We start from the raw sequence: 26581 nt of genomic DNA on the forward strand, positions 1-26581 counted from the left end.
ACGTAAGCGATAAACTGAAGAATTCCAATCACACTCAACAAGGGGAAGAAAAGACAAAAAAAAAACTGAAATTCCATCAACGAAAGAGTTGTTTGACTGAAAGTTCTTGTTTTAACCTAAATACTGGTAGAAATCAGATAAGCTGAGAAGAGAGAAGACGGGAGAATGCCAATATTAAAAGTGGGAAAGCAAAAGAGAGATATGCACAGCGAAAGATAGTTAAAGAAAACAAGAGCAAGAGAGAGAGAGCGAGATAGTGAGAAAGAGAGGAAAGACAGACAGACAGCTGGGGAAGCTGCTACTGATTAGCTTTTAGGCGCCAGTTGGGAAAAGATCATTGTGAAAGATGCCAGACGGAAGTTTGTGTACGCCCCAAGCGCCGGGTTGCTTATCGTCTCACGATAAGAGCAGCTGTCGAAAGGCAGAGCGAGAAGGAGACAACAAGAAAGACAGAGAGAGAGAGAGAGAGAGAGAGAGAGAGAGCGAGCGCGAGACAAGTTAAACACAAGCGACGAATGGACAAATATCTCAAATTCAAATAGAAACAAAGGCAAACAGACAAACAACACACAAGACAAACGAACACCGAGAGTGAACTCTGAGAGTAGAGCGATAGAGAGAGAAGGCGAACAAATGTAAATGCAATCAAAAGCGAATGAACGTGGAATGAACCCAAAATGTGGTAGCTTATTTAAGGTGTTTAACTGTCACCTAAGACTTAAGTAGTCAGCGATAATGCCCCAGACAAGTGGCGCTTGGCATATTTGCCCATTCAACAGCAACAACAACAACAACAACAACAACTGCCAACCGAAATGTTGTAGGCAAATAAACGACGCATGCGGCCAAACAAAAACGAAAGCCTATTACCCCAAAAAAAAAAAACCGAAAAAAAAGATGTGTATAATCGGATTACAACGAATTGCCGCATGCCCTAAGTCAGAGTTTTATGTTAACTGAAATAGATACTTGCATTTTTGATTAGCTTGTTTGTTATTTAATAGTTATCAATTATGTTGTTGTTTCTCTCGCTGCCGGCTTACTGCATTATTTAATACTATTTCGTCGTCCTTCAGTTTGTTTGGTCACATTTCTAAAGCATTTTATTAATTTAGTTTTCTTTGAACCAAAGCTAAAATTGAACAAATATTTCGAATCTACTTCAGCGATATACCAAATATGACCCTTGGTATTTTTTGTAGTATTTTTGTGGTATAATATTTGGTATATATTTTAAAATAATACCGACCTAGTTTGCTTGCACATTTCGAAAGCATTTTATTAATTTAGTTTTCTTTGAACCAAAGCTAATAAATTGTACGAATATTTCGAATCTAGTTCAGCGATATACCAAATATGATCCTTGGTATTTGTTGTAGTATTTTTGTGGTATAATATTTGGAATATCTTTTAAAATAATGCCGCCCTAGTTTGCTTGCACATTTCTAAAGCATTTTATTCATTTAGTTTTCTTTGAACCAAAGCTAATAAATTGTACGAATATTTCGAATATACTTCAGTGATATACCAAATATGAGCTCCGGTATTTTTGTGGTAAATATTTGGTATATTTTTGTTTAATTTGAACATTATTGAAAATCGATTTCTTTAATGTATATTTTTGCTGAATTGCAAAGTTTTATAATATGTTTCCCATTATTTTTTTATTGAATCATATCTCTCTTAGTCTATTCTTTCAGCTGTCGCATAGTGAGCGCTCTCATCGATCGACGCTGCTGATATAGTGAGTGTATTTTGTCGTGGCATAAACACGCGTTTAGAAATCTATTTGCATGGCGCTGGCAGCAAATATTGCACTTCCGTTTCAATGCAATGTCTCCCCTTCTCTCTCTCGATCTCTCTGTCTCTCTCTCTCTCTTTCATTCTGCCCACTCAACAGAGGATGAGGTTGACAACGATGCCGAAAACTGAAATCCGAAATCCAAGTCAAGCTTGTCTATTTGCTTTGGGCTAATGGAAGCGCTGACAACGCTAACGCAGCTGCCTGCAGTCCCTTCTCCCTCTCTCTCTCTCTCACACTCTGTTGCTATCTCTCTCTATTTCCTTCCCTGTTGCGCTGCCTTTCACATGCTTTTTGGCAACAATGTGGCAAACAACAAAAGGCAACAAAAGCGCTGCTAGAAGATGATTTTTCTTCTTTTTTTTGGGGCGTAGGCGTGGCATTTAGGGGGCGGGTGTGTGTGTGAGTGTGTGTGCCCACGCACAGCTGCTGCTCATTTGGCGGTTGTGATGGGTGAAGGGGGAAAGGGGAAGGGGGGAATAAGACGCTTTGTAATACGACTTAATCGTTAGATTTGCGCTGCTTTTTTTGTGTGCAAAGACGAAGGGGGGGGGAAAAGCGGGGCAAACACACACGCACACAGAGAAAGACACACTCACAGCATGTGCTGAAGACGCTTGTTGCCATTGTCCTGACTGCAAAGCCGACGGCAGGCGGGCAGGCAGTCAGCTCAAACGGAAATGCGGCGCTATAATAAATTTGTCTTCAGCTGTCGTCGGCCTCAATTTCTAAGCATTTGTTTAGACATGCACACAATAGCGACTAAAGAGAGCGAAACACACAGAGAGAGAGAGGGAGAGAGAGGAGAGCGGAGATTGCGGTCGGATCCCTGCGGCTGCTGCGCTGCGGGGCGCATAACTCGAAAACTGTCTGTCAACGGTGGCGTATACGTAATATGCAAGCATAGCGCAGGCAACTGGCCTTTTGTTGTTAATTATGTTGTTCCCCAGGATCCTCGCTCTAAGGATTTTCCTCCAAAAAGAAAACGAGCACAGACAGCATCAAAAAAAAACGAAAAGTAAAGGGAGGGGCGCAACCAGCAAAAGGGGCGTTTAATCTTGTTTGTGCGGCCAACTAATCGCCACTTTGATCAGCTCAGCCAAGAACCCAAAAAAAAAAGAAAGGAACAGCAAAAACGGGAAGAACACAAAGAAAGAAAGAAGAGAGCCAAAAGAAATTGCGTTGCCCGCCTTCTGTGGATTTATTTGAGGTCAGTCCGGCGTCTTAGTTTCAGTCTCGAGTTTGTCAATGGTTCAGAATCTTTCTCTTGCTTTCTTTTACTTCATACTTTCCATCTCCCTCTCTCTCTTACACTAGGGATTAACAATCATCGGCTCATCATTAGCCGCCTGGCATTTAGCTTGGATTTGTGCCCACTTCTGACTTTTTTGCTTTGTTCACTCTTTTGTGGCAAACTAATTTCATTGATTTTCCATTTCAGATCATGCTCGAAGTTCACTTGACATCTGCCGTCATTCGGTTGTCTTTGGTGATCAATCGATTTACTCTATTAACATGCGATTTCAAGTAGAGTTCATTTAAAATCAGTTTCAAGTTGGTAAATATAAAAAGTCTAACCCTAGGGACAAAGTTTAGTATAGATTTTATCATATTGCAATTAATAACATTTTTCTGAAGTTGCTTTTTTTTAATCAATCAAAACATTCACTAAGTTAAGCTATGATTAAAGCTCATAAACGTAAAAGCTCAAGCTATGCACAATATTTAGAAGCAGCTTAAAGCTCCTTTATAGCTTCAGTTAAGGGAAATAGCTCTTGCTTCTTAAAGTATATTAAACAAAACATGCTTATTTTACAAATGTTCTAGCAGCCAACCAGATTTTAGTTCATTATTCCTAATAAGTGAAATGAAAGACTTTAAATTAAGTACTACTCTCAATTTAAAAGGTTTTTTGCTTAATAAACATTTTGAGTTTTTCGCTTCTCAATAAATAAAGAATTAACATTTTAAAACTAATCGAACTTTGGCAGTAAATCTATAATATTTTTAGTTTTATATTAAAGTTCGCTTTAAATGAATAAGTAAATAATCAGCATTATAAGAAATCTTTCTCGGTTTTCTTCGTGAAGTTCGTTTTAAGTCCTCTTTAAGAATCAACTCACATCTCTGGCTCAAAACCTGCAACGCATATCGCACTGTGCCAAATACCAAAGCAAATTTGTAGATTTTTTTTTTGGTTGTGTTTTATGAAACTTTTCGACTCGCCACGCAATTGTTTGGCCAAAAATACCCAGCAGCCAGCAGTCGACAAAAGTTAAAGAGTTGCAGCTGCTTATTTTTTGTTAAAATGTAAGTGACAAAGAGAGTAACTCTTGGTCGTGCAATTCCAGTTTTCAGTTTTTCTTATATACAAACATTTTTTTTCCTCCTCTAGGTTTTTGTTTTGTGTTTTTTGCATGGCGTCTCGACATTCTGAACGTTAGAACGTTCAGCAGCGTCAACTTCATTTGAATATTAAAAAATTCCAAAACATAAAAGGTATTTTTATTTGTGATATTTTGTCGCACCTCAGCGACAACGTACTTGCCACCTCGTCAACGTCAACAGCCAAGAACAATGACGACGACGAAATTAAGTCAAAAATGTGCTAGCACCCTGGCTCTGAGCTCTTGAGTTTTCTCTCTGTGTGTGTGTGTGTTTTACTGCAACTTGGATCACAATCGTCGTCCCGGTTTAATTTAACATAAAAGCGCGTTTGCCATTAGGCGGTTAACTTGTCTAACCCTCCAAAAAAAAACACCCTCCTCCCTCCATCCCTTTTATGGGCAGTGCGCATTGAAATTTATGAGGCATGCTCAGGTTTTTATTAGATTTTAACTAGCCTAATATATAGGACTGGCGCCAAGGGTTGTGTGTTGTGTCCACAGGGTTGGGCCGCCACATCACCGCAACGCCACAACGTGCAACGTGCTAAAAACATTAAATATGTTAATTAGTTTCAACGCCCCACCCAATTTCAGCCCCCACCCGAAAATGTCCACCAAAAAACGAAAAAACAAAAATCAAGCGCAAAAACTAAATGTTCAAGTTTTAGCACCAACAAAATTTTTGCGTTTTATTCAAACGACTGAAGTTCCTCTCTCTCTCTCTCTCTCTCTCTCTCTCTCTCTCTCTCTCTCTCTCTCTCTCTCTCTCTCTTGCTCTCTCGTTCTCTTTCATTTGGTTGACATATTTGCCATGAAAAACTAGCGAGTGGTGCTAGAAAGCAAAGCAAGTCTTAAGTACGGCTGGTCACGTCAGCCTTCCAAACTCGCTTCACAAACATTTTTAAAAGAACTCCAACAAAATATATATAAATATATATTCTATATATATGTGTATATGTATTGTGTATGCTAATGCCTCGACACACAATATGACAGATGTCGGGGCGCAGTCGCATTCTCATTCTCATTCGCATTCACTGGCATCTGATGGCGTTTTTAGCTTTATCTGCGTGTAGCAAGCTGTACGCAATTGAGGTTAACACTTGCCCATTGAGTGGGCAGCACGATAAGCCCGGAATGAAGGCACTTATGGTGTGGTTGCAAATTAAATGACTGCGAGTGGGTTCTACATACAAAACACACACACAAAAAATATACTAAATAGCAAGGTCAGCGAAGGCGAAAGGGAGTAAGGGAATACTTCTTAATTGCTGCCAAAAACAAAGGAAAGTAAAAGCCTCTCAGGCTGTACCTTTTACACGACATCAGTTTTTTAAAAGCTACATGATATATAGATGCTATATAGTTAATGAAATATAGGAACATCAAGAGAAATAGATGAAAGGTATTGTAAGTTATAGTTTTAGCTGTGAAAAGAAAAGCCTCTCAGGTCGTACCTCTTACTCAAGCTGTATAAAAAAGCCACTCAGGTCGTACCTAAATATGAATGCAATAAGAAATGTAACTGTTCAAATAACTAACGGAATATATAGGAACATCAAGAGAGAGAGACAAAGAGTTGTAGTTTTAGCTCTGAAGAAGAAGAGCCTCTCAGGTCGTACCTTTCACTGAGATGTGCTCTATTGAATGTGCAAAATCAGCAAAAAAGGAAAAAATCAAACAGCTCAAAGTTTCAAGCTTTTGCTACAAAAACTAGAGCCTCTCGGGTTGCACCTTTCACTCGGTGATTTCTTTATGAAATAGTCAACCGATTCGTCTAAAACTTACATCTAGACTACGTATAAAAACTTTGCTGAACTATGCGAGGTTGTAGCAAATGGACTTTAAAAACAAGCGATTAATCTGCAATGCAAATATCAATGCAAATAGTGGTCAATAAAACAAGAACTAAAATTGTTCTTTTCACTACTCCGAATAAAATCAAATGTTGTAGAGTTTTAGAAAACATATTAATTCCCTAGCAAAAAATATTATATAGTCAACAGTTTCACAGCTTGTTAGGCAAAAGATTGTGCTGACAGTTGCGATTGGTGAAGCGCATAGAAAGTCGCAGACAGTCTGCCCTAGACTCTGAAGGGGGCAACTGAGCAACAACAACTAAATATAGCATCAATCAGAATCAAGTGAGGTGCAGTTAATGAGTTGGTTGGATGAGGAGCAATGTGTGCTCCAAAATAGTTGATTGCGAGGCGAGTCCAACAAAAAATATGCAGCCAATTAAGGCAACGAGAACAGCTGCTGAGGCAAAAATTGAGCGAATGAGTTACACGAAAAATCTAAACTCGCATGTTTCATGTCTGCGGTTTTATTTTTTGTATTTTTTTCATTCTTTCTTTCGCTCAAGGATGCAGCAGCCAGCAGCAGGACACGCAACAACAGTTGCAGCCTAATCTCATTGATCGCAAAACTGATAGCCAATGGGTTTTTAGGGTTCCTCTTGCCCTTTCGCTTGATTCTCATTATTATTAGTCGTAGTTGTAGTTGTAGTTGTATTAGTTCTCCCCGGTTTTTGGTTATTTATTGTAGTCAAGCTGCAGATACGAAGATACCCTTTGCACTCAACAGCAACAGCAACGACAGCGACAGCGGCTGCTGTTGATGGTATGATGTATGTCTGCGGCTGGAACGTGCCCCTGCTCTCTGCCCCTGCCCCTGCCGCTGTCTGGGTGCGTCATGATATACGCTGAGATAGTGAGCCGCAACGCCGCAATTGATGGCATTAGGCATTAGATAAGAAATCAGACATTTATAGGCGCACACACACACACACAGACATGGACAGCAGGAAAGACAGACGGACTAGTTGAACATTTGCTGTGGTAGCGAGCATCATCATTAAATAGCTTCGATAGCCTTTAGGGGGTTTGCTACCCCTCGAGCAGGGTTGCGAATTGAACCTTCCCAAAAAAGGAAGGAAAAACAGCCATTTGCAGTGAAACATTTTAATTCGAGGAGCTGAATTAATGGATAGTTAAGAGCGCTGCAAAGATACTGCTAATCACAAAGAGTTTTGAATGGACAGAAATTTGGCAGTTGGGAGAGGTAGAAGAAGACTGCATTTGATAAATTGGAGATTGAAGAGAATAAGAATAAATGGGAAGAGGCTTTAAACCAATTCAATAAATAATAAAATGACAATTTTTAGATTAAAACATAAAATATGTATTTTCAAATGTTCCTTTATATCAAACCAAGCTTGAGATGTAAAAAATTGCACCCTTGCTTCATTAATAGTGTTTTAACTATGTATTCCCAAATAAGAAGATACATATTTCACTTGTAATATTTAATTGTTTTTAATATTTCATTATTTTTCCAATCGCATTCGCATTGAGATCAATATGAAAATTTGAAAAAAGAGGAAGTTCTAGTGAAATTTGCTCATTTTAATAGAACTTATCATAAAGATATCAACATATGAAATAGTATTTTCGATTGTTTAAGTATAGATATGCCAGCAAATGGCTTTAAGAGTAGCAAAGTTAAAGATATCAAAACACTTTTCTTCGCAATTATTATCCATATATTAAATTATAGAATATATAATATTTTAAATCCTTCACAAGTGAATATATAATATTCTTTATTCTTTGCATTTGCATACAGATACTACTAAATCCTTCACATTTGAGAAGACTTCAAAATGAGAATGAAACTGTAAGAGTTAAATTAATACAAATGGTAGCTAGCTTAAAAATGATTTTAACAGAATAATAAAAATGAGAAAAATGAACATTGCTGTTTAAAATAATTGATATTAAAAAAATGCTCTATAAAAAATAATACATCTATCAATATATTGTTGGAATTTATTTAGTGGCATTTGTTTTGCTACACCCTTTGTATTGAATCAATGAATTATTGTATAATTAAATACTAAAGTTCAATTGGCATTTGTTTGGCAATGAATTATAGTATATATAAATACTAAAGTCTCTTATATAAAACATTTAACTATTCGTTTATTTAAAGGGACATTTGCTTGCCAGTTGGTTAAGCTGTGAAGACGTTTTGCTCGACTGCGTTGAAATTAGTTCGAGTTGAGAGTTGAGCATACTTTTCTGACCACGAGCCACTATATTCCTTTTTTTTTGTAGTTGGTGATAGGGTTAGAGGGGAGTATGGAGAGGCGTCACTTCAGCGAAAGAGCTGTCAACATCAAAGCGACCTTTTATGTTGGATATTGGGGCAACACCTAGCAGAGACAGTCGTCAGAACGGCGCGACTACCTGACTATGACAGACAAATTGGCCATATAGGAATACACAACACACACACTTGCACACACACACTCACACACACCCGCAGGAACTGTATGCAAGGCATTCAGGGTCGCACTTCTATTTGCCGGAGCCGCCTTTGATTTTCTAAACGAATTGTTTCAAGACACAGGCCACAGCAAAGGACGCAGCTTCTAAGTTAAAGCGGGGTAAAAAGGAAGGGATGGGATAAGCCTTTGCTGCCCAGGACATGTGAGCTTCAATTAATTTGATTTCGATGGCGCAACGACGTTCGCTGATGTCCGGAAATGGAACTCCACTTCACTTTATTTGTCAACTTGGCTGTGATAAATTTTTTGCGCTTCGTCTGCTGCACAGAAGATGCGACACAGAGCAGCAGCAGGGAGGCAATCGACGGACGGACGGACAGACGGACGACCACTTGGCATGGCTCAATGGTCACACAACGATGATGGCCAACTATGTGCTTTGAACTACGATGAAACTAATGGCAGCAGACAGACTTTGTTGTTGTTGTTGCTGCTGTTGTCCTCATGTTGTCCCCTTAAAGCGAAGCTGCTTTTGGGTCGTTTGGTCCTGGCAACTCTGCTCCTGGCACACACACACTTGACAACATCTTCAGTCCATATTGAAGTGCGGCTAATTGGCAAAGCTTTCGCTTCTGATTTTCCTCTCACTGCTTTTTTTTTCGTTCTACTCATTTTTTTTTGTTTTTTGCCAGCTTCAGCAATTAAACGCATTAGGCAACACCTCAGACACAATGTGCCACAGAGGAGACTCTTGCACACTCGAATGCAAAGCACATCCGAACCACCCCAGAATGCAGAAAAACACCGCAAAAGAAATGAAAAAGGCAGCATTGCCATCCATTTTAGGGTTGCAACATGGCCGACACTCTAACACACTCACACACACGCACACAACTGCAGCTAGGGGCGTTTAAAAACGCGCGCGTTTTTTCGCTTTACGCTTGATCAGCATCTGTCCGTCTGGCTGTCTGTCCGCTCGCTGAAGTGCGTGCAGCTCAGCGTATAACACAGCCAACGTCTTTAAATTTGGCATACAAACTCTTCTATATGAAAGATACATTATATAAATGTATATTAAATTGGGTTTCTTAGATTAAAGAAGGCCTTGCTTTAGGTAAAGGTTAATGAAAATTTGAATTACATCTAACCTTTTATAGATTTAAATCAATTAAATTTGTTAAAGGCAAAAGCAATCTCTACTTATTTTTAAAGTATTCTATTTTCCTCCTATGCCATTTCTTTGTCTATTAAATTTTTTATTTTCGCTTGATCGAGAACTGTTTTTGCATCCGTCCATCCTTTTGTCTGTCTGTCTGTCAGCTCCCTAAAGTGTGTGCAACTCAGTTTCTAACACAGCCAACGTCTTTAAATTTGGCATACAAACTGCTATAGATAAAAGCTGCATTTTAGTGTATTTTCAATGAAAATGTATTATTAATATATGCTCTATAGCATAACTGCCAATTCATCAGCTGCTTTGCATTGATCTAGTAATTTTGTATATATTTTAAAATTTGTGCTAAGTGCATTTCAATGTATTAGCTGCGCCCCATCTACCACTTCACAGCAAGGCGGACTACAAAAGTAAGACATGCAATCGTGGTCAGATACGCTACAATTATAAGCTGAGTGAGGAGTGAGAGAAAAGTTCGAGGGTGCAGGGCAGAGTGTGTGACAACGACTTACTGTTGTTTTGACACGCAGCCAACGGGCATGAATGAATGAAGGACACACCAAGGCAGGCAAACAGACATCGTCACCTGACCTGACCACTGAGCTGACCTCAGGGTTCGTCTCTCACTCTCTCTTTCTCTGTCTCTCTCGACCGCAAAAAAGTGTTAAATTATAGATTTTCGAGCGGTTCTATCGCATGACAGACGCCAAAGGGGGCGGAACTCTCAACAAATACCTGAGAGCGACAACAGCTGTGGCTGTGGTTACGCAAAAAACAAAAAACCAAAAAAAAAAACAGTACAAGTATTATCATGAAGTACTTGGCTAGTACCGAGCCGAAATTGAAGAGAACACACGCAGCGCTTTGTGTCGGCGCGTCGGCGGCGTTTGAACTAAGCGAAATTAATGGCCAACACAGGCTACTTAGCGAAGGCCGAGAGGCCCACGCACACACAATACACAAAACACATCGACAACCGAGAACGACATCGACGACGACGACGACGACGATGTTGTAGCCCTTATGGCAGTCGACAAAGTCTGCGCCAGAGCTTGTTCAGTGTGCGATTTATGACTTGGCATGCAAAGAGGCATCGCAGTCGATCGCATTGAGAGAGTGAGACAAAGACAGCAATAGAGCAAGAGAGAGAGAATTGCATGGCGCCCGCCAGCGTTGCTGTCGCCATTTGCTCAGTCTGAGGGCGCAACGGGTGGGCAACAACAACAACAACAACAACAACTTTTGCTCCGTCGCTGATCAATAAAATATAAAAGTAGGAACAGCACAAAATTTTCATTTTTGCTCAGCAGTTGATGAAATTTACGCGATCGTCGTCGGCAAAAGTTCAAAAAGCCGCCCGGCCTTGGCCAGCCAGAGGAGGATAGAAGGATAGCTTAGAGAGAGAGAGACAGACCACCGGCGGGGGAAAAAAGTGAGTAAAGAGTCCGACAATTTGTTCGCCCACTTTGAGCAAACGAAAGTTGTTTGTCGCTCTTCGACTCTTCTGCTCTTCGGCTGCTGCTCGCCTGCGTGTGAGAAGTTTTAGATAAGGTCGCACATTCGCTCTGCATGGCTGCCATACTTCAAAAAAAAAAAAACTTCAAACGCATCGCGCATTTGCATTGATAAGGCCCACCGCAGCAGCAGTGTCCGGTACTTTGGTACTCGGTACTAGCTAGAAGGCTGTCGTCGATGGTGTTGTGTTTTAGTTGTTGTGGCCCCTCTTTAGCACGACAGCAGCTTCCTCTTTGATACGCAGTCTGATAGTGTTGTAGATGCTGTTGTTGTTGTTGTATATTTGCCTTTGAAGTTTGCCAGCGCCACCGCCGAACAGCACGAGTTGGCAGCGGTAGCGGCAACCTCTCATCAATTTACAGCTGGTACCGCAGTTATAGAGAGTGTGTGTGCTTAGATTGTCTATGCATCATTTTGGGTGACAAGGTAATTCAACGAAAACTGTACTCCGAAACGAACTTACTCCGACAATATGATTACTCCGAAACTATACACCGAAAAGTATATTATTCCGAAACTTGATCAAACTGCATATATCAAAATTAATACAATTCAATTCAACGAAAACTGTTGATCTAGTAATTCGAAACGTAATTACTCCGAACATATGATTACTCCGAACCTAACTCTAACTATATTTATCAAAATAAATTTATCGTCATGCTCTTAAAAGTTAGCTGAACAAAAAAGAATATACACTCACAAACTTACTCCGAAAATATAATTACTCCGAAACCACCTCCAACTCTATGTATCAAAACAAATATAAATATTATTACTCCAGAACTAGCTCCAACTTTGTATATAACAGTAAATTCGAAACTAGCTCTCACTCAATATAGTAAAGTCAATACATATATTATTAATCCGAAACTAGCTCTAACTGAACATTTCAAAGTTAATGCCTTGTCTCTTAAAAGACACCTAAACTAAAAAATTAGATTTCCAAATCGATTCCAAAAGTTGTCTCCCAAAGTAAAGTTTTTCTGTTACACACTTCGTTTTTTGTTGTCGTCGGATAACAATGTTACCATTAATAATTATAAGAAATAAATAATTGAATGAATTGTGTGTTAGATACGTATTGAAAGGGTTGTTGGTGAATGGGACGTCTATATGGCTTAAATAACTAATGCGGTAAACAAAGAAGACGTACAGTACTTACAAATCCATGTTTATCACTAATATTGTTGGTCAATTTTAATTTGTGAAATGAAACAACTTTTTGCATCCATTGCTCACCCGTTGTGGGTGAATCTGGATGAATGTACATGCGTTTTGGCATTTCAGGATCCGCTTTACCAGCGACCATCCAGCGACTGCAAGGGAATGGAAGATTGGAAAAAATTAACTCTACAACGAGAGGAGGATAAGGATGAGATCGACTTACCTATTATGAAATTTATAACGATAATCATCCGCCGCAACGATATCCAGTAGCAAGATGTATTTAGCCTTGGCATCCAGACCCGAAACACGAAATTTCATTTGCGGAAACATTTGTCTGTAGATGAAAAAAAAACGTAAGAGTGAGCGAGTCATTTTTTGTTATTGTTGTTGTTGTGGGGGTAATCAAATAAAACATTAATCAGCACAGCATAAAGCCTAAACGCTGTACGCTGCTTGCCCAAGAAATTTCTCAGAGGGAAAAGAGTGAGAGCGAGAGAGAGAGCGAGAGCAAGCGGGGGCCACACAATCATCATCATCATCATTATCAGTGCGAGGGAAAAGCAAACAAAGCACAAACAAACACACACACACAGTGTTGTGTGTGTCGGGACGAACGTCGCGCCAAGTTGGCCAAGTTATCAAGTGGCGCCAAGCCGCAAATTGTTTCCAGCTTCGAATTCAAATTGGCCAAACTCGATGTTGAAGTCGAGGCTCGTTGATTAGCCTCAGTCCATGTTCTGGCCATGTTGGTGGCAATGTGCAAACTCGAAAATTACATGCGAGAGGGAAACCACACACAAGCGATCTTTGCTCTGCTCTTAACCCACCCAGGCACCACAAAAAAGGGCTGCACCCTCACATACATACATACAAGCAAATACAAATACACAAACACACACACACGCACACTCACAAATATGAAAATTATAAGTTTAAGTAGCAATCACTCAATCGCTGCGACTGCGCCTCAAACTTGAAAACTTTAGAGCGCCAGTCTTCGGGTCTTCAGGTCTTCAGTCTTCTGCAGTCTTCAGTCTTGAGGTCTTCTGTCTTCGGTCTCAGCGCCTGCGCCTCATGAATCAAATTTAACGAACGTCTTGTTCATGTTCACAGATCATCATCAGCTGCGCCTGCATTTTGATAAAACCAACAAAGGAAGGAAGGCCCCCAAACAACGTTCACGTCCAACAGGGGCCAGCAGCAACAGGCTCGAGCTGAAGCTGGAGCTCGGGCTAACAAGCCTGACTGATGTCTGACTGCCTAAATGACTAACTGACAAACAGACAGACAGAGACAGAGACAACACAGAGAGAGAGAGAGAGACTGACTCACTGACGAACTGACTGACGTTGCGATGTTTCTATTTAGAGAGCTGCAGAACAAGCCAACACTCGGAGTGGACAGAGCTGCCCGCAACGAATGCCAAATACACTGAGAGAAACTGAGACTCGAATGCAAAATGCAAATTATCAAATTTGTATGACAACGAATTCAAAATTGCAGCCAAAGCAACACAAATAAATAAAGTTATTTACAAAAAATATTGCTTTTATTTTTATAACTGCTTGATTTATTTATAGATCGGTAGTAATCGGTCGTAAAATCAATCGACTCTCTAAATATAGTGCTAATATAGACCTAAATTATAAAAAACCTTTTACATATTTTTCAAATTGTTGCAGTTTATGTTTTTTTCACTGTCGCACAAATTATCTTAAATATATATGAATGAAACTATTCCCAACTATTATAATCTTCTATTTAAAAAATATATTTAATATATATAATTGTTTAAATAACGATTTAAAAATTGCATAGCAAAAAAAAAAGATTAAACTATAATAAGAAGCTAAGCCAAATATTTTCCAAAAATATTGGTAAATATAAACAATAAAAATTTTTAATGTCTAAATATTTCTAATACTCAAATAATAATAAGTTATGCAGCTATTCTTAGTAATTACAAAATAAATATTATTTCAAATATTTTGGCAATTTTTTGCAGTGTAGGCATTTGGCTGACTGCAGCCTCACACAAACTGAGTTCCAGCTTCAGTCTCAGCCTCAGCCTGAGCCTCAGTCTGAGCCTCAGCCTCAGCCCACGGTTGGCGACTGCCTTTTTCGACTGCAAATTATTTTTTATTTGCGGGCCCAGGAGTTGAGGCGACTCGCCGAAGAAGACTGCAAGACACGAGAGTAAGAATTGGGCGTTGGAGCGGGGCATAAGGGGAGGAGGGAGGAGTAGACACAGCGACCGTTTGTGGCACGTCTGGCTGGTTAGTTGGTGCTGCTTTTGCCTGGGCTCCTTCTGCCTGAGCCTGAGTTTCTTTATATTTTCGTTGTGTGTGTGTGTTGGTTTTTTCTTTTCGTTTTTTTTTTTGGTTGTCTTAACTGAATAGCTCGTTAACATTATTGAGCACTTGGCGCCAGTTGTTGGCAGCTTGTTATAGCCATGGCCAAGAGAGACGCAACCAAGTCGCGCCATAGCGCCCCAAAGCAAATGGAGCCACAGTCGCAGTCGAAGTCGAAGTCGAGTTGCAGCATCCAAAATACAGGAAAAAAATACAAATCGGGCCACCACACGCGCAACGTCTTCCGAAGGCGGGCTAAGACTTTGTCTCTATCTCTCTTGCTCTCTTTCTTTCCCTCTCCCACTTCACGTTGTTCAGTGGACAACAAAACGATTTGCTCTCGTTTGTGTTGCAACTTGGAAGCCACTTCTTCTTCTTCTCTTGCCCCCGTGCAAATCGTTACGTGTAAAACTTGCACCTTTTGACCAAAAAGCTGTTTGTTTTGTTTGTTTGTTTGTTTTGCGAGTTGGTTGAGGGCCTCCACACACTTTTCTGCAGCTAATTCAATTTTCCTCATATATGCTCGCTGCTGCTCTCGTTCTCTTTTGGGTTTTATTGCCCAGCAATAACAAACAAAACAACGAGCTGTTAATGTGGCTTGAAAGTGTTTCAGACCAGGCTACTTGCTGTTGACCTAACCAGGCCTCGCCTGGCCACTTCACAAAAACCCTCAGCCCATAATTAAGCCTAATTAAGCCGACTCTCTCAACTGCGACTGCGTGTGTGCCTGTGTGTGTGTGTGTGTTGAGGTGTCGCTCGTTGCTGTCTTGCTCGGCACTCAACCTCATCCTTAACGTTTGCTGCTGCTGCTGCCCTCTTGCGTCCCTATTGAGGTTAATGGCTAATCAATTAGCCCTTGGGTTCGGCCAAAAGCCGCTTCTTCTACTTCTTCCTCTTCTTCTTCTCTCTCTCTCTCTTTGTCAGGCAATGAAATACATAAATGTTCAACGATTGAGTTGTAATTGGTATTTCGAGGCACATTGCCGCCACAGATAAGCGAGCACCAAAAACGATAAGCTAAATGCTTCCCGTATTACGTGAATGCAAACCTCGCCCCTAAAATTGATATCATTAGAAGTTTTGTCGCCGCGTTAACAGCTGGCTTTACCGCCTGGAAGGTTGCGTATTAAGTGAAAGTGCAAGCATAAAGTCTGGCGAAAACAAACAAAAAAAAAAAAAAAAACAGCTACGTTGCTGGTAGCAAACACAGCTGGAAGGTTGTACTGCAAAATTAAATGGCAACGTGTGTAACTGACCTAGTTTAAGGAAGGCTGCTGGTACCAGCTGCAAGGTTGAGCTGCTGTTTCTCGAATAAATACAACTAGAGCAATCACTAGCTCAATTATTACTCTCAAGTAAATTATAAGCAAATGTATAAAAGGACCTCCTGCTGGTACCGCTTTAAAGAAGCTGCTCTTTTTTAATACTCAATCCAGATAATAGATTCCTAAACTCAGCTTGTAATAGTCGCACAGTTCCCTAAACTCAATCGCTGCTCAAATTCAGTAGCATCGTAAGTAACAAAGATACTCTTTTCGGTAAAGCAGACAAGGCTTCTACAACAAAAGAGCTATAAGTTAAGCCGAGCTCAATTGTCACCCAACTCAATTATTACTTTAAAGTAAATGAACAGCAAGAGTATAGAAAGGTATAAAATGAATGCAAAAATCGTAAGAAGCTGCTGTTACCGCATTATATATATATAGATAATCCAAAAGCTGCTCTTTTAGTTCAACTTAAACCTTGTAATAGCTATATAGTTGCCTAAAATCAATCACTGCTCAGCTTCAGCAGCATCTTAAGTAATAGAGCAACCCTTTAGACACAATTCTGCCGGTAAAGCCCACAAGGCGGACAACTACAAATGAACTATAAACTCTCCCCAAACTCAATTGTCACTCAACTTTACCGATATCTATTTTCAGTAGCTACCCTTTTATGCGATATGGTTGCCTCAACCCTGCCGGTAAGACTGAGAAGGCTGCCACTACAAATGAGCTGCTAATCCACATTGGAAATCTCCAATCGAGACAAGCGTTGAAAAGATGTTTGCTGCCGGCTTTGCAAACCAACCATTTGCACCGTCTGCTATCAGTAGTCTTTTTTGTTTTCGGGACTAAACGGTGTCTATTAAGGCACCTGTGCGCGTTGCTTTTAGAAGGTCGTGGTGAGATGTGACTGCCAAAGGAAGCGTCAATTGTCAATGCATTATCTGTGAGTCAATCAGACGCGGGTCCAAAAAGAAAAGAAAAGAAAGAAGAGAAAAAAATGCAGACGACAGCCGCAGACGTCAACAGCTGATGATGATTTGGTTGTGTGTGGTGTGAGAGCAAACAAAAGGCCCAAAAATTCAAGTAGGCTTGCAAAACAACCGACTGACAAACTGACTGACTGACTGACTCGACTGCCTTGTTCCCTGGCTACTTACAGATGGCGACGGCGACGGCGGCGTCTTCGCTTGGGTTTTGTCAACAAGCGCGGGGATTAAAGTAGCACCTGCAGCTGGCCAAAGGTACCGACAACAACGACAACAACGTGAACAACGCGAACATCGACTGCTGCTGGCTGCTGTTGACAGTTCTCCTTTGTGACAACAAAATTGTTGTTCAACTGTTTTTTCCCCTGTTGTTTTAGTTTTATTTTACTTTTACTGCTGCTGCCTCGCATAATCTGTTTTTTTTTTTTTTTTTTTGGGCAATTTTGTCAACACATTTTGAGCGGGCATCGCATTTCGATAACTATCGATAACTCAATCGTGAAAAGGGGTGCATCTTATTTACATCTTACATGTTCAATGTTCAGCTGTCTGTCGCAAGTTTAATTTGAATTTTATTGAATTACAATTGCATGCAAAACAACTTCCCACTCGATCGACAATTGCAAAACAATTTATTTGACAAATTCTCGAGAACGAAAACAACGAGAAGACACAACGAGTCGAGTCAGAGAAGAGTCAACGTAGCAGCTGCATCATAAACACGCTAATTACCCAGCGGATACGACAGGACACAAGGAGGATCATCATCATCATTATCATCATTCGTGCGTTCTGTTTGTTTTGTTTATTCAAGGGATCTACTATACTTTATATGTATGTATGTATATGGTTTATAGGGGCTTCGTTTGTTGAGCAAATTAGTTAAACCAATAAACTGACAGCGACCGCTTACTCTCTCTCTCTCTATCTTTCTCGCGCTCAGCTTATCTGCCATATTTCAACTCTATATAATAATAAAACAATTTATGAAGGCATAACAACTGAAACTCGGCCTCTTACTCCCTCCCTTCCCTGCCCATCACCATCACCCATCTCCCCATCATCTTCATCGCTTTGGTCGATCGCTGGCTGTCAGTTAGCGGCAACGCCCACAAGCGTTTCTCGTTGTGGCTCAAAATGAATGGCCATGTCATTAAGACGTGCCCCAGACGGACGAACAAACAAACAAACAGACAGACGGACGGACGGACGGATGGACAGTACAATGAGACAGGCAGCAACCCGCTGCTTTTTTTTTTTTTTTTGACGTCCTGCACTCTTTTAAGGGCGCTTGTGTGGCGCTACCTTGCGATGGCGACTGGAGGATTGAGTGCTCAGCTGTCGCCAGGCACTGTGGGAATTCCACACAAACTGTAGAAAACTCAGCTACGAGGCGCCGCCTAATTCCAACTTTAACTCACAAAAAAAACTAAACAAAAAACTCGTAAATATTTTCCAATATATAAATCAAATCGCATGTAATTACAATTTGGCCGCTTAATTATGGAAAATGCGTGAAACGAGCGCTGGAAAAAATGCAACGCAACAAAGCCGAATAACAAATGCTCTACAATTCTCTACAAAAAATAATATATACAAAAAAAAAAACAGATCATTTAAAAAATGATATATATAAAAAAAAAACGATACTCTAAGCTTGCATTTTAATTTCTTTTATTTCAGCTTAAAAAACTTAAATTGAAAATACTGATACATATACAAAAAAAATAATATATAGAAAATCCATACCAAAAGAGCTCTTAAATGGTATTTGAACTTAATAAAAAAAATAACTACTGAAAAGCTTAACGAAAATTCCTTACAAAATGCGCCACAAACTGTTAACTTTAATGTAAATTTCTTGTATTTCAAATTAATAATAAAAAAAAAACAATTACTGAAAAGCTTACAAAAAATTCTGCTACAAAATGAATTAACGAACTAACTACACCCAATGTCTTAAAAATAGAGTATTTATAATAGTTGCATCCCAAAAACAAATATCAAAAACTTAGTTTACTCTTATCTGAGTCTAATGCTGATAAGAGAGAGCAGAGAATAGGGAAGCTGTCAACGTTGTCAAGCAACACACACACATGCAAACACATAACTCAGCGAGTCGTCAACGCAACTACTTGATAAGTGGCTACTAAACACAGACTCTCAGCCTCTCCAGCAACCCTCTCGGTACTGCCCGAAAAAAAACGTGCTGAACCCGTTGGCCCCGTTTGCTGTGTGTGTTTTTTCGGTGGAGCGATTAGAGGAGACTTTTGTCTCCAGCTCTCTATCTTGAGCGCGATGTTTACCGATCTGTACCAGTTTCCAATCGCCACTTGAACTTGTTTTGTTTTCTACACATTGTTGCTGTTGTTGTTTCATTTAATTGTTATGAATTGAAATGCAGTTGTTGCGGAGATAAGCAGCGAGAGTTATGTCTAAATTTCGACAGCAGGAATTTTAAGGGGTCATTGGGGACTCTCTTCGACTGTTTTGGGTGTTGATTTATGTGACATTCGAAAATGACAAAAAGATCTATGTCTGGCATTGTGTGAATTATGACGCTATAGATAACTACTATGCCAGATATGTGACGAACAAAAAAAAACATATATATTTTTTTTTTATTTTATTTTATTATATTAAATCTAGTATTTAATACTACTGACATTCGACACAAAACACAAATATATATTTCAATTTCAAACTTAAAAGTTGTTAATATTATTTTCTTACTAAACTTGGAAAAGTGTATTGCAATTACTTGTTTCCCATACATTTAGTAGTCACAACTATTATCTAACTACGCTTTCAACGGTTTCCCTCCTCTTCATCAATCATCATTCATTTGGCTGTTCAACTTTAACTAACGCTATCTCTTTCTCGCTATCTATCTACATTCAACTTAATCCAAAAACATAACACATTCCCAAAATTCACTTTCCATTTCATAATTATTTATCATATTAATTACAACACATTTTTCATTAATGTAATTATAATGTTTGGTATTTAAGTGGGCGCTACCTTCAACCCGCAAAACACCGACACACACACACACACACACACTCATACACGATTAAATTTGCTTGAAAACAAAAACCCCGATGCCAAATCGTATCCAAATTACATATATTCACATATACAAATACAAATACAAAATTTTTGCCTGCTTAGTACGCAGCTCAAATGGCCGTCGCTTTTATTTGATTGTTTTTGTTTTGTTTTTATTTGTATTTTTTTTTTTTGTTTTTTATTTGGGTTTTTGTTTTTGTCATAATTGCTCATAATTGCGGCTGCTGTCAAGCACACACACACACGCACACATACATATGTGCGCCATTTTTGCTGAACATTTTCGGTTGCCGTCGCCATCATTTTCGGTCAATTGACACAGACAAACACACACACACATACATACGCAGATTGCACACCCTGGCCTCGCACTGACTGACTGACTGACCCCTCCCCTCCCCTACACACACGAACATACACTCATACAGAGCATAACCCACCCGTCATCGCAATACACAAAAGTTCTGCACACATTTCTTTGTTCCGTCTCGCTCTGACTGCTGGTTGTTTGGCATTTGGTTCGCAAGTCGCACGCAGCTCATTTGCGTTGCATGCGTGCAAGCGGGACAGCAGACGCGCCCCCGCATATAAGTTTTTATTTGTGTGTGCTTTTGTCTTCTCCTCATGTGTGTGTGTGTGTGTGTGTGTGTGTGTTTGTTGGCATTTTGCTTTGTTATTTGCTTTGTAGTGCTTTGCTTAATTTTTTTGTCGTTTGCTGGTCAGTCGTTGTTGTTGTCCTGCCAGCTCCCCTTGCTCCCCTCTCTTTCTGGCTCTCGCTCTCTTTCAATCTCCACCATTTGTGTTTGCTCATTTCACTACACTTGTCACGCCGTCGACTGCGACAGCGACTGCGACTGCGCTGCCTCATTTACATGCAAGGCAGCGTTCGCTCACGTCTGTTATTCTTATTCTTGTTGTTGCTGCTGCTTAATTTTGATTTTGATTTGCCAGCTTTGTTTTGTTTTTATTACTATTATTATTATTACTATTATTTTCGTTTTGCTTGTCGCTGCTTTTTATGCTACTTACTTGTCGCGTATTTACAGCAATTTATTAATATTTTTATACTTATTGTTCGTTGCTCTGTTTTTTTCATTTTTTTTTTTTGTTTTTTTTGCCCCTCCCACACACACACTCACTTAATATTCATGCCGTTGGCTGTTTGGCTTGTGTGATTTTTCGCACAATAATCAAAAGCCGCAGCAACAATAATGTTGATTGAAACAATTTAGCAGCGTTGTTTTTGTTTTTTATGTTTTTTTTTTGTCTTTCAATTGCAACGTTTTTTAAGTGCTTTCGTTATTGTTGTTGGTTTTTATTTCGTTTTTTTTTGTCATTTTCAATTTGTTGCACACGCAAAAATTTAATTGGAATTGACAAAATAGACAGAAACAACAACAATAAATAATAATCTGTCAAATTGTTTTGTGCGGCGCACTGAAGCGCAGCTTGTTAAGGATTTTCGCCAGTATCTCGTACCACTGTGCAAGCAAATCGCTGACGAATTGCAATCCACACACACACACACACACACACACACACACACACACACACACACACACACACACACACACACACACCTATACACAATTTTTTGCACTCGAATCTAACCTATCATAAGATCTATCTTCATCTCTTTTTCGCCCTTTTTTGTGGCTGTCTTTTTCTCATTTATCTATCTACTATATGTATACTATGTATCTATCTATCTACTATATGTACTATGTTCTACCAGGATATATATATAGTATATATAGTATTTAGTATATACCAAGTGTTCTACCAGGATAATAAAGTCTACATTAAGTCAATAGTTCAACCTTTAATTTTACTTAAAATGTTTGATTATAACTCAAAACTTATTTTATTCTTTTCTTTTACATGTTCTCTCTTAAGGTTCATTCTAGATCTTTATATCCAGTGATCTAATCTATCTTCAAATTCGCAAACTATTATTAATACAACTTAATATACTTATTTTATTCATTTCTTTTTCATGTTCTCTCTTAAGGTTCATTATAGATCTTTATATCCAGTGTTTAATCTAATCTATCTCCAAAATTTATAAACTATAATTATTATAATTCTTTATATTACTTTTTTCTTCATCTATAAAGATTTATTATAGATCTTTAAATCCAGTGATCTCATCTATTTCCAAATTCGTAAATTATTATTATTATAACTTAATATACTTCTTATATTATTTTCTTTTACATCCAGTGATTTGTCTAATCTTTTTATCTACCTATTATTTCTGTTTCTCATTTTTCTATTATTTTTTTTCTTTCTGATTCTCTCCATTTTTAGACACAGCTCTCTTTGGGTTAAATCTTTCACTTCATCTGCTTACCTAAACAACAATCTTCAATCAATCTCTTTAGCTACCCAAACAGCTCAATATCCGAGATGCGTTCATCCCTTGCTATCGAATTATAAGATTTAATTTCCTTATATTCCGCAGATATTAACTGTGGGTGGTCTCCACATTGAGTGACAACGCCGACGACAAAGCGTAGGCAGTTCAATAAGAAAAAGCAAAGAAATATGATAAAAAACAAAAACAAAAAACAAAATGTATCAAAGAAGAAGACGCAATGAAAAGGAAGTGAGCAAAAGCTAGTTTTTGGGGCCTTGGCTAGCTGCTAAATTATTTATGGACAAGCTTTAAATACATTTATATTCTCTATGCAATGCGCAGGGTTGTTTGGGGGATGCTGCCCCAGAAGGGGATGTTTTCTTCTTCTTTCTATTTTTTTTTTTTTTTGGGTAAGGACTCGTCGTCTTATTTTTAATTAAATTGTGCGTCAAATGTTTTCAGCTCGTTGATTTGCGCGTTTCGCTAGGGCTTGGGGGTTGGGGGGTTGTAGTTTGTTAAGGGTGCTAGCAGTGGGAGTGGGGGCGGCAGAGGGCGTGGCCACTGCGTGTCGTTGGCGCGCTGTCAATGTTTGCTTGGCAAAGTGTAAGTAATTTATGCGCATTTAGCGCTTAAGTGAGCTTAAACCAAAGCCAACAAGATGAAGAAAACGCTTAAGAAACCAGTGGGCGTGGCCCACTAGTCTACAACAAGGAGAAGAAGAAGAAGAAGAGAAGGAAGAGGAAGCAGCAGAAGGAGCAACAGCTAGACACTTGGCACATTCCTTGACGTTTATCCAAGTGTAAAACCACGGAAAATTTCAATTAGTTCGAGAAATTTTCTAAGCCCTCGCCACGCCCACAAATTGAATGCAAGGCGCCCACATTTAATGTCTAAATTATGGTGCATGCAACACATAAATGCGTTTGCTTTTGTTTGCTTTAACGAACTAAACACTCAAGAAAACGCCATGAATGATGAGGCTCAAAACTGAAACTGAAACTGTTCCGAGGATCAGAAGATCAGCAAACATCCGTTGAAGGCGAAGGCGAAGACGATCTCGACGAAGACACAGAAGATGAAGAAGAAGAAGAAGAAGGTAGAAGGTAGATGGCCAACAGCAAGGCAGACCGGTTGAAGGTTGAAGACAGCATGAAGAGCAAAGAGAAGAGAAGAGAGCGAAGTTTGTACGTGGCTGCGACTAATAACAGTCATCACACACGTCAGACACTCATAAATCCTCAAAGTCAACAAGGTAACAGGCAGCCAAAGCAGCAGCAACCAATATAACGAGAGAGCCACCAAAAACGAAGGGAATCGACAATCAGATTCTAAACGAGCTGCGTTTAAATGTTGTTAACATTGGTGCGCGCGCAAAAAAAAAAAAACGAAATAAAATAAAGGAAACTGGCTGTGTTCAGGGATACACAGATTATTTTTCTAATGTCCCACACACAGCGCAGCTTGTTCATCTGCTCTTGGTTCGATCGTCTGCAAAACTCGCATCGTCGTCATCCATTCATGGGTGGCTCTCTCTTCTTTTTTTCTCGGCCAACGCATGTTTATAAGCATAATTCTTATTTATGATCGCATAGCGATAACGTTTTTTTTTTTACTTTTTGCTTTATTCTTTTGCTCTTTTACAACTTGAAACCTTTTGGGTTTTTGTCTTTTCGAACGTTGTTTAAATAAATCAAATCAACACGATTCGCAGAAAATGCGCGTTTCTGATAAGCTTGCAACGCGACAACGCAACATTTTTGTTGCCAGTGGTAGTGCTGCAGGAGGCTGCTCTCTGGCTCTGCAAAATGGCACCTGTTGCGCACAATCTGCCAAAGTCAACAGAAAACACATTTGCCAGTGGGCAGCGGATATTTCTCGGCATGTCGATAACTCCGCAAGCAAAGGTACCAGCAAATGTTTTTGGTACAACCTCCCGGTAGTGCTGACAAGTTTTCACAAGCTAGCGAAAGGGTGGCAACCCTATTACATGTTTTGCAGATCACAAGTCTATATAATGTCATATTATCTTAATTTCGTAAGCAAAGGTACCAGCAAATGTTTTTGGTACAACCTCTCCCGGTAGTGCTGACAAGTTTTCACATCATCTCAAAGCTAGAAAAGGGTAGCAACCCTTTAACATGCTTTGCAGGTCACAAGTCTATATAATGTCTTATTAATTATCTTAAATCCTCAAGCAAAGGTACCAGCAAACTTTTTGTGCTACAACCTCCCGGTATTGCTGACAAGTTTTCACAAGCTAGCGAAAGGGTGGCAACCCTTTAACATGTTTTGCAGATCACAAGTCTATATAATGTCATATTATCTTAATTTCGTAAGCAAAGGTACCAGCAAATTTTTGTGCTACAACCTCCCGGTATTGCTGACAAGTTTTCACAAGCTAGCGAAAGGGTGGCAACCCTTTAACATGCTTTGCAGGTCACAAGTCTATATAATGTCTTATTAATTATCTTAAATCCTCAAGCAAAGGTACCAGCAAATTTTTGTGCTACAACCTCCCGGTATTGCTGACAAGTTTTCACAAGCTAGCGAAAGGGTGGCAACCCTTTAACATGTTTTACTGATCACAAGCCTATTTAATGTCTTATCATAAAACCCATTTTAGAACAGAACAGATCGGGGTCCGAGAATGCCAAGCGAGCATATTGCGTGTTTGTCAGTGGCGTCAGTTGTGCTCAAGGACTTGTCCTGCTAGCAGGTTGACTTGTTGTGACTTGTGACTTGTGTCTGTCATAAAAGGCCCAAAAGGACAAAGGTGCGGGCACACGAGTGAGAGAGAAAGAGGGAGAGAGAGGCCAAAAACAACCGACAGACAGACAGACAGACAGACGGAGCTACACGCATATTTTGTTGTTTTGCGGTTGCAAGAAGGCCGCAGAGGAGTTGACGGAAAAGGCAGCAACAGTAACAGCAGCAGCAAGCACGTTACAACTGCTGCCGTTTTGCTCTGCGAGTTTCTTGTTGCCCAAAGCCAATGTCTACAAAAGGTGTTGGTCAAAACAGCAACAGCAACAGCAACAGCAACAAGAAGAAAAAGAACGTGCAAAGCGGTGGCAAAAACGGGGACACAACAACACACGGGGGCAACATGCGTCTCTGAACACAAGAACACACAAGCCAACAAGATGACTGAGAGACCAAACACTCTCTCAGAGGTCTGGTAGTAGCCGGCTGGTGTGTTGGCCTGGTTAAAACAACAAGACGAGAAAAAGCAAAAAACGTTATAAATAACACGCTCGAGCATTTAACGCGCCAAACATGTGTTCCACTGTCCAATTTGTGGTATGTTTACTTTTCATCAGCCACCAGCACGTACCGGACAATTGGACAGCCGCCCAGAGGTACCCGAAGAAGCTCTGAAAGACTGAAAGAGAGTGGGGAAACTACTGGCTGAAGGTAAAGCTCAGCGAACAGCTGATGCTGCAGGCGCTAAGACTGCTCGAATTGATCACAAAATGCAGATATCGAAGTGCACAGAAACTGTACGCATTGTACTGCATTGTTTGGGGGAGTGCAGCAAATGCCTCAGGCCAAAAGTGATCGCAAGAAACAAACAAGTAGGAGCAGAAGACGCAGCAGAAGATGAGACAAACAAGACAACGTGAAATGTGAATATGAATGCGAATTGTGGCTTACCTGGCGCTCCAGGCCCATTATTGAACGATCAGTGAACAGTGGGAACAGGAGCAGGAGCAGGAGCAAACAACAACATACAGGGTTGCATGAGGATGAGGGTTGCCATCAAAGGAAGAGAAGCAAAGACAGCGAAGGACAGGCTCAGAGACAGGGACAGCTGACCGGCTTAAAAGAACTGGCAAACAAAAGCAAACCAAAAAAAAAAAAGAACTGAGAGCAGGACATGAACGAAATGCTGAGACCAGAATGCGTTGTCTTTGTTGTTATGGATTTTGGGGCAGACAATCTTTTGCAGTAGTTAGGCGCCGCAACAGTTAAGCCAGTAAGACAGGTAGAGCAAGAGCGAGAGCGAGTTGAACTTAGACAATTAGTTAATTGTACTCTAAGCAGCCTATTGTACGAATGGGCATTGTGTGTGTGTGTGTGAATGCTACTCAGCTAATTTCCTGTATTTTAATTAGCAAGTGGCTGACTGACGAGTGACAAGTGACGAGTGACGAGCGATGAATGACGAATGACAAGCTGACTTGTTAATGTTTATTGCCTAGCA

The 26581-nt window shown here is 39.8% G+C and overlaps 1 protein-coding gene across 5 annotated transcripts in view; it reads right to left on the reverse strand.

Moving 5' to 3' along the window:
• Nucleotides 1-26581, reverse strand: part of LOC117565164 (optomotor-blind protein) — a 107967-nt gene that overhangs the window by 40253 nt on the left and 41133 nt on the right. For 3 of the 5 annotated variants that reach the window (XM_034244184.2, XM_034244161.2, XM_034244151.2), the window contains exons 3-4: nt 12559-12672; nt 12325-12487 (exon numbers count right to left, since the gene is read on the reverse strand). In XM_034244184.2, the coding sequence (XP_034100075.1) occupies nt 12325-12487; nt 12559-12672 (277 nt within the window). The remainder of the gene's footprint in view (nt 1-12324; nt 12488-12558; nt 12673-26581) is intronic. The other 2 variants (XM_034244193.2, XM_034244177.2) reach the window with 1 other exon arrangement.

The sequence above is a fragment of the Drosophila albomicans genome, chromosome X, assembly GCF_009650485.2.
Source record: "Drosophila albomicans strain 15112-1751.03 chromosome X, ASM965048v2, whole genome shotgun sequence".
Lineage (NCBI taxonomy): Eukaryota > Metazoa > Arthropoda > Insecta > Diptera > Drosophilidae > Drosophila > Drosophila albomicans.